This window comes from Aegilops tauschii, chromosome 6, assembly GCF_002575655.3.
Source record: "Aegilops tauschii subsp. strangulata cultivar AL8/78 chromosome 6, Aet v6.0, whole genome shotgun sequence".
NCBI classification, from domain to species: Eukaryota; Viridiplantae; Streptophyta; class Magnoliopsida; order Poales; family Poaceae; genus Aegilops; species Aegilops tauschii.
Window position 1 is genome coordinate 12779946 of NC_053040.3, and position 9185 is coordinate 12789130.

At 49.7% G+C, this 9185-nt stretch overlaps 2 protein-coding genes across 2 annotated transcripts; both read right to left on the minus strand.

Moving 5' to 3' along the window:
* Positions 1-1335: 1335 nt before the first annotated feature.
* On the minus strand, positions 1336-5763 carry LOC109785049 (uncharacterized). Its single transcript, XM_073501604.1, has 3 exons — positions 5759-5763; positions 2937-3404; positions 1336-1713 (listed from the first exon to the last, which is right to left on the minus strand). The coding sequence occupies exons 1-3, from the start codon at positions 5761-5763 to the stop codon at positions 1473-1475; spliced, it is 714 nt and encodes a 237-aa protein (XP_073357705.1). The 3' UTR covers positions 1336-1472.
* Positions 5764-6785: 1022 nt separating this feature from the next.
* On the minus strand, positions 6786-7154 carry LOC109785050 (ethylene-responsive transcription factor RAP2-3-like). Its single transcript, XM_020343655.1, has one exon. It carries the CDS (start codon positions 7152-7154, stop codon positions 6786-6788), a length of 369 nt encoding a protein of 122 aa, XP_020199244.1.
* Positions 7155-9185: the final 2031 nt, after the last annotated feature.

Sequence of the window (9185 nt, forward strand, 5' to 3'; positions counted from 1 at the left end):
TACAGAGGATACTGCAGATGCATCTGGGAACGGAAACCCTGAAGAAATCTGTGAAAATCCTGAAGAAAACGGTGCTACAACACCATATTTCATGTGCCCCAGCTTGGGGAACAAATCCCCCTCGGGATTGGCGCGTGCAGGGCTGACAGAATCCGCCCCAGGATCCGCATCCATCGACAGGCTGCGTGGATCCGCCTCAGAGTCAGCGCCCGCCCGCGTCTCGGCTGCGCCCGACCGGGCCGCTCCTGCGCCTGACGCTGCGCCCCTCGCCCCGCACCAACCCCGCTCGACCGCATGGTCGCCTCCGACTGGCTCGACGCGCGCCCGCTTCCCGGTCCAACCGGTCTGCTACAAGCGAGTAAATTGCACAGAAGTACCACAATTGGGGCATTGGAAGCAGATTGGTACCAAGTTTGGTAATTTTTACATGTCAGTACCAAGTCTGGGGCTAGACGTTACAAAAAGGTCTAAATCGCGTATAAACGCGTATTGACAGTGTATCTGACCGGCAGGGCCCGCCTGTCAGCTGCTGACGTGGCATTTTTTTTGCAGAAACCCCCCCCCCCCCCACGGTGTCGCTCCGCGCCCGCCTCGCCGCCCTCGCCCTCGCCCTCTCCCCGTGGCGGCCTGCTACCTCAGCCGGCGCGCGCACGACCCCAGCGCGCCGGTAGCGCCTTCTGGCTGGTGCTCCCGCTTCGCCTCCCCCGCGGCCGCCGCCCCGCCCTCCGCCACGCCGCCGCCGCCGCCCCTCTTCACGCTCGACGACCGCTTTGCCGCCGCCGACTTCTCGCTCGACCCTACCGCCTCCGACCTGCTCCCCGTCGCCTCCTCCCCCTCCCCCCGCGCCGGGGCGGGCGCCGGCAGCCGCTCGCCCTCATGGGACCGCTCCCGCGGCAAGGCCTCCGCCCCCGGATCCCCCATGGACGGGGCGCCGGGGTCGACCTCCGAATGCACGCGGATGACCCTGATTGAAAATTAGAATGAACGTTCTATATGACCACACTTGATCCAATACGAACGCTCTCAAATCAAATCAGAAGAAAAATGCAGTTTTCTGCTACACTCAATAAGACCAAGTCGGATTCGATTCAAATTATCAATGCCTGTGCAGGACAAGATATAGAATTTGGGGTGAAGCTTTGGCTATCTATAGTGTTTCATCTTGGCTGGGATGATAGATTGATAGGATCGGCTGAATTTATACACTATGCCTGTGATACAAGTGAGGTAGCTCATTCTTTAGCGAAATTTGCTTATGACGATAATGCTTCTTGTAATTGGGTCGATGAACCCCCAGCTTTCCTGGTGAATGCCATTGTAAACGATGTAACCATATTACCAATTCAATATAGTGGCCATGATGGCATTTCTTAAAAAAACATTCTCAAATATATCAGAGCTCATGTAGATTACAACGGACAAAATAAATACATATTGAGATCTCAGTTTCATCCTTCATCCAGAGCCATTGCTCATGACAGCACCCACCAGAACACAAAGTTACAACAGCCAACAGGCAAGGCCCCCAACTGGTTTGATGCACCTGTGCTGCTCTTCAGGACAAGTGATTTCGAAGGCAGGGAGACCATGAAGCCTCCTTGATTGATTCCAGCGAGCCTATCATCCAGCTGCTGTCGGTGCACTGGATCAATATGCTTTACTCCAATTATGACGCCACTGCATAGTTGGATACCATTCTTTTGGAGGGCTTTCCTGGCATCGTAAGAGTGCTGTGAAGACAATTGTCAGTTTAAGATGGAAGGCCAGAGGAATTAATTGTCGCACCATAATGCAGAAACCTATCATGTGATGCACGGGCATAGCGGAACTGAGATAAACATTTGTTAAGAAAAGAGCTAGGTTCCAGACATCACAAATCACTTTAAATAAATCTTATCCCAGCAATCACAGGCCAGAGAAACCTATAAAAATTCACATCATGCATGAATGCACAAAGACAGATTATCCAGACTAGAACATGTGATGATGAAAAACATACTCAACAGGCCAAAACCAACTTCACTATCTGTTTCATGTTCAAAAGATAGCCAAATCATACACCACAGCATTTAGTATCACTGAAACTGGAATAAAGAGAATGCAACCTTTAGGCTAAATCCATCTTAAAATTGAACGAAAAGGCATCTCTTTAACTGAGTGCAGCCATACAACGTGTGAATCAAGTAGACAACCATTAATTCCACGAACATATAAGATGATCAATGGTGTCATGAAACCGAAACAGTTCAAGTATAAAGGAGCTTATACTCAAGTTTATGTCGAGTCACAGCTCATTAGCAACTACCCGTAAGTAACAAAGCAAATTAATACGATTATTGGGAAAACATAAAAACAGGGGAATCGAAAGGTAGAACAGAAACCAGTAGCGACGGTAACTGAAGATATGATTACCTGGTATAATATGTGGATCCAATTACCCTCTCTTGGGCCAGAGTGATGTCTCAATATAACACCACATTTCTCGAACTCTCGGAGAACGAGGTTGGTATCTCTAAGCGAGAATCTGTAGAAGGGAAACATTAAACATCAATAAACCAATTCATCCTATATAAGGCACCCAACAAAAAGCCAAGTGACGGCTACTGCTTTCTCGGGCAGGGTGTACAAACTTAACAAAAATGAAAGTGCCCTAGCACCATAGAGTCCGGTATATCCAGCTAGGACAAGCACTAAGGTCTAAGAGCGATATGCTACTAAATGATCGATTTTGCTGTTGCTCATTGACATACACAGGAGCAAGCACATGCCAGGACCATGAACCTACGCAAAGCAGCAATATTTTCAGCTCCATGGCTACATACATGTCCAGCGGTCACCAAGATACTACTACTTGCAGAACTGAATCTACCATGCGCATGCGGCAGGCTATAGCTTCCTGAAAAAACAAGTAAAGAAGAGCATCATGGTTTCCTCACCCGAATAGAGTGACCCACTCCTCGCCATCTGCCTTCCCTTCGCTGGCCGGAGCCGCCGGCTCCGTCCTGGCAGCCTCCGTCGCCGGGGTCACGGCCGTCGCCGTCGGGGGAGGAGGAGTCCAGGGGCTGGACGGCGGGGGCAGCGCGAGCAGCTCCTTGCGGGGCGGCGGCTCGACGACCCCGTCCATGGGGGATCCGGGGGCGGAGGCCTTGCCGCGGGAGCGGTCCCATGAGGGCGAGCGGCTGCCGGCGCCCGCCCCGGCGCGGGGGGAGGGGGAGGAGGCGACGGGGAGCAGGTCGGAGGCGGTGGGGTCGGGCGAGAAGTCGGCGGCGGCGAAGCGGTCGTCGAGCGTGAAGAGGGGCGGCCACGGCGGCGTGGCGGAGGGCGGGGCGGCGGCCGCGGGGGAGGCGAAGCGGGAGCACCAGCCAGAAGGCGCTACCGGCGTGCTGGGGTCATGCGCGCGCCGGCTGAGGCAGGAGGCCGCCACGGGGAGAGGGTGAGGGCGAGGGCGGCGAGGCGGGCGCGGAGCGACACCGTGGGGGGGGGGGGGGGGTTTCTGCAAAAAAATGCCACGTCAGCGGCTGACAGGCGGGCCCTGCCGGTCAGATACACTGTCAATACGCGTTTATACGCGATTTAGACCTTTTTGTAACGTCTAGCCCCAGACTTGGTACTGACATGTAAAAATTACCAAACTTGGTACCAATCTGCTTCCAATGCCCCAATTGTGGTACTTCTGTGCAATTTACTCGCTACAAGCGGCGCGACCTGCGTCGCCCGACCGGCGCGGGCCCAACCACTGATGGCGCGGACTCCGCTGCTGGCGCCAGGGGGGCCACGGGCAATGATGAGTCCGGATCTTCTGCGTCTCGTCTGCGTGCTGCTACTTCGCCCGTTCGCGCCGCTGCTTCGTCCCCTGCCACCGAAGATTTGCCGCCGCTGGACACCGTTGTTGTCCCGGAATCCTCCTTGGCATCGGCGCATGCAGAAATTCCTGTACGCAGCACGGGATCCTCTGTGCAGTCATCACGGCGTACACGGCTGCAAAAAGGGGGTAATTCAACCCGTTGATTACAAACATGTAACAAAATACGGTATGATTTGTTCAACAGGTGAACCAGGTGAACCTTACACACTTGAAGAAGCACTTGGTGATGAACATTGGAGAAAAGCCATGAATGAAGAATACATGGCTCTGAAAAGAAATAAAACCTGGCACTTGGTTCCCCCACAGAAAGATAAAAATCCTATTAATTGTAAGTGGGTATTCAGGATCAAGAGAAAATCTGATGGAACCATTGATCACCGCAAAGCAAGACTTGTGGCAAAGGGTTTTAAACAACGGTATGGCATAGACTATGAGGACACCTTTAGTCCTGTTGTAAAAGCTGCCACCATTCGTCTTGTGTTGTCTAGCAGTTTCCAGAGGTTGGAGTCTCAGACAACTTGATGTACAGAACGCGTTTCTTCATGGTGTTATGGAAGAGGAAGTGTACATGAAATAACCTCCTGGGTTTGAAAACAAGAATGCACCTTCTCACGTGTGCAAACTTGATAAGGCACTATATGGGTTGAAGCAAGCTCCTAGGGCGTGGTATTCATGACTCAGTCAAAAAATGCAAACACTTGTTTTGTCCCTTCTAAGTCTGACACCTCATTGTTCATCTACAATAAATGCAACACACACATATTTGTTCTCATATATGTTGATGATATTATTGTTACAAGTTCATCTGATGAGGCTATCACAGGACTTTTGAAAGATCTTAGTGCAGAGTTTGCTCTCAAGGATCTTGGAGAGTTGCATTATTTCCTGGGAATAGAAGTAAAGAAGCATGAGAATGGTATTCATCTCTCCCAAGAAAAGTATGCAACAGACTTGGTGAAGAAAGCTGGCTTACAAGGTTGTAAACCCTCACCCACTCCATTGTCTAGTTCTGAAAAGCTATCTCTTATAGAAGGGCAGCCCTTGAGCCAAGTGACAGCACAAAATACAGAAGTCTAGTAGGTGCACTTCAATATTTAACACTTACAAGACCTGATATCTCATTTGCTGTCAATAAAGTTTGCCAATTCCTCCATGCACCCACTACAGTTCATTGGACTGCTGCAAAACGCATAGTCCGATATGTCAAAAACACTTAATATTGGTCTCAATCTCAACAAATCTTCATCTACACTTGTGAGTGCCTTCTCAGATTTTGATTGGGCAGGATGCCTAGATGACAGACGTTTCACTGGTGGCTTTGCAGTTTTCTTTGGCCCTAACTTGATTTCATGGTGTGCAAGAAAACATGCCACAGTCTCCAGATTAAGTACAGAGGCAGAATACAAAGCGTTAGCTAATGCTACAGTTGAGATCATATGGGTGCAGTCCATGCTAAAGGAGCTCGGTGTGAAAAGTGCCAAGGCTCCCTGTTTGTGGTGTGATAACTTGGGCGCCACATATTTATCTGCTAACCCTGTTTTCCATGCCAGAACAAAGCATATAGAGATTGATTTCCATTTTGTCAGAGAAAGAGTGGCTCAAAAGCAACTTGACATTCGGTTTGTGCATTCCAGGGATCAGATAGCAAATGGATTCACAAAAGCCCTACCTGTCAGAAGCTTTGAGGACTTCAAGCATAATCTCAACTTGATGAAGTTGTGATTAAGGGAGGGTGTCAAACATGTAAACATGTCACGTTCATTGAGCCCCACACCAGCGCATGGTAGAGATAGATAGAGTAGGTTGTTTGGATGTTTATCTCATACTCATATTGTAACCTCTCTCTTATCTCTTCCTTCCCAAGATGCAATCTTCCTAGAAGATCTAAATTACCGCATGTATGCGTTATCAGGGAGGTGCCCCCTGCTCCATATAACACGTAACGCGTCCCTTACATCGAGGTAAGACGCTTCCGCCTAGTCGCATAGTTTCTACTGTAAGTACGTGGAGAATCTATGCCCTCAGAAACTTCTCTGAAACAGGGTAGCGTTGAACTCTTGGCGGAGCGTGATCTCCTCATGTATATTGCTGCGCCTGTAAACTGATCTGAAAAGGTTCTTGGATTTCCTTTCCAGCAGTGCGTCTAAATTCAGTGTTGGAATGTCAACAAAATATTGCATTTGCATGGGGTTCCTAGTCTAAGCGCAGGCAATAGGGTGTGATTAAGCACCAAAGTATGTTCCGTTCTTGGAGAACAAGAATCAGATGCATAGAAAATGTAGAGAGATCTGTGCCAGACAGACAGATTCACATGAGGCCCCGGAAATCTAGCTAGTCCCAGCAAGATTCCTTTGCATGTAGTTTAGATCTTCTAGGAAGATTACATCTTGGGAAGATTTTGCTAGTCCCGGGTGAGTCAGTTTTGCGCGCGGCGGTGCGCTGGCTCCAGCGGCCGCGGCAAAATAAAGTGCGTCCGAGCCGCTCCAGCAGCCGCGCTATATTTCATTTTTTTCCTTGTGAGAACCGCGATTCGGTACATATTTGGTTCCGATAATACAAATATGGAGATAGTTCGGCACATAGCCTGCTTCTACGATACAAAATGCGTAGATAGTTCATAGTCTTCTCCTACGATAGATAGTTCATAGTTCGTCACATAGCCTGCTTCTACGATACAAAATAAAACGAAAAACTACTACTACTCGTCATTCTCCGACTCGGACTCTGCCTCGATGATGTCCTCCTCCGACGTCTGAGCGTAGGCGTCAAGGAACCGCTCGTCGCGGGAGTCCCAAGACGACGCATCTCCTAGTGCGATGTTGTATTTAGCGACCGCCTTCCGCGTTCGCTTGTCCTCGCGATAGGCGGCTCGCTCCTTCCTCCCCTCCTCCCTCTCCGTCCTCTCGGCGAAGAACTGTTCCTAGTTGATGATGTCTTGCGGGAAGCGTTGGCTCCACAGCGCCATGGCTTCCTCGTCCATCTCGACCAGGCTGAGACGACGCTCCCGCCTCCGGTTTTTGCGACGATCCTCATCGGTGATAAGCCGCGGGAAAGGCGCCAACTCCTGTGCCCGCTCTCGCGTCGCCACGTCGGTGAAGTTCATGTCCCAACAAGACCGCTGGAGGCGCCACGCCGCAGTGTCGTACGCGTGGGCGCCATCCTGGGTGGTGTTGAAGGTTCCGAGGCCGAGGCGCATGCCGCCGCCCGACCGAATCGAGGTGGAGTAGGTGCCAGACGGACGCACGCGGACGCCGCAGTAGCCCGAACCTCCCCGGCGGCGAGGCGGCATGGTGGCGTGGTGATGTCATGTCGGCGGCGAGGAGAGAAAGCGGTAGAGGGAGCGAGAGAGAGCGGCAGAGGGCGCCGCAATTTTATAGGCGCGCCGGACGCAGTGCGCCAAATCTAGCGCGCGAGCTGCCGCCTTTTCCCGTGCGCGCACAATCATTTCCCGTCACCGCTGGAGCGTGCGAAAACGTCCCCCGCGCGCTAAAAAGCCAGTTTACCGCGCGCGCGTCTTTTGGCGCAGCTGTTGGAGATGCTCTCAGTTAACTCTCTTTCCAGATATAAGAATTATCAGAAGTTTGGCTATTGGGCTTGGCAGACTGGTTTACATTGTTCCAGATATGAAATGGCTGCCTCAGAGCATTCCTGAAGCTTAGTTTCCTGAATATTGAGTATGTTTGTAAATATTCGGTCCTTCATGACCACCTCACACAAGAATATCTATCTGCTATTCAAAGGATGCATGTTACAGATTGTATCGAGTTACTGTCCCAATCAGGTGAAAGGTTCATAGGTGCCCATGTATTACTGGGAAAGGGGATTGGTATTACCATTGTCTCCCCAAGCTCTCCAGTTGCAGTTGTTTGTTGATTTCTCTGCATGTGTCCCAGGATGCCTAGAAAACCTCACATCGCTCGTGCCCCTGAAGATGTCTGGATGCCAGCAACATTTGGCGCAGAAATGTTTCATTACTTGAGGAACGGGAAATCCGAGATTGTCCGAACATAGTTTCGGTCGATGGAGCAAAGAAAGTTCAAAAATAAAGAGTGTGCAGATACACGAGTCTGTAAACTTAAAGGAGTAGAGCAGATCATGAGGACATACACCGGTAGAAAATAGGGCTTTGGTCCAGGCCTGGCCAGCCCATTAGTCCCGGTTCAGTCACGAACCGGGACCCATGAGGGCATAGGTCCCGGTTCATGAGGCCAGGGGGCCGGCCGGGCCTCGAGGCCCATTGATCCCAGTTCGTGTCTGGAACCAGGAGCAAAGGGGGTCCGTTAATCCCAGTTCCAGCCACGAATCGGGACCAACGAGATGCCTATATATACCCCCTCGCCAGCGAGCAGAGCACTCCACACTGCTCTGTTTTTCTGGCCGGCGAGGGGAGAGCTTTGTGGTGCTCTAGCTCACCTCCTATGCACATGATGATGAAATGCCCGAGCCACACTACTTAAGCTTTCTCCTCTCGAAGCTACTTGCCCAAACTCCATTTTTCTCGAGATTTGTCTAGGTTTGGCGGTCCGTCCTGTCCCGTCCCCGTCCTCACCGCCGTCGATCGTCCGCGCCGATCTCGTCGCCGGCACCACCGTGGTGAACCTCTTGATCTTATCCTCTTTCTAAAAGAAAAAAGTTCTTATGTGTTTGATTTAGATATATACTTGTGTAATTTTCTTACTTTTATTATTGTTTGTTATTATATAGTGCGATGGTTTTGGTATCCGCCTCCGTCGGCTCCCGTCCTGTCTATGATTCGGACGTGGTATATATTATCTTTTATAACTATTTGTTTTATTTATTGTTTATGACAATTATTTCGACCAACGTGACATATATATTTTTATTTAGGAGGTATGTGAACCGGAAATTCCAACCGACCCTATTGTCGAGAGGTTAAATTTAGTTGAAGAAGAAAACAATTACTTGAAGAAAAATTAAAAAAATTTAAGGAGGAGAAGATGATATTGGAGTTGCATGTTGCGGATGTCGTCGATGATCACAAGATCAAGATGAATGCAATGCGCTTGAAGATTAGAAAGATTAGAAAATATGCCATTCATACCAAGGCTTGGTATCATTATGACATTGGATCAATTGTTACCTTGGTTGCGGTTATGATGGCATTTGTTGTTGCAATGAAATGTTTTATATAGTTTCAATGTATGTAATTAGATGCTCTGGAGAACTATGTATGCACTTCGGTTTTAATGTGATGATGAACTTCTATTAATTTGGTTACTTATCTATTCATGATATTCTGTAATGATTTTTGATACACTTAATTATATATAATGCACGCAGATGAACCGGCAATGGATGT

Coding starts and splice junctions, on each gene's coding strand:
- LOC109785049 (XM_073501604.1), bottom strand. Junction 1,714..2,936: donor GAGTGGGTCACTCTATTCGG/GTGAGGAAACCA, acceptor TTACGATGCCAG/GAAAGCCCTCCAAAAGAATG.
- LOC109785050 (XM_020343655.1), bottom strand. CDS start 7,154: ATGCCGCCTCGCCGCCGGGGAGGTTCGGGCTACTGCGGCGTCCGCGTG.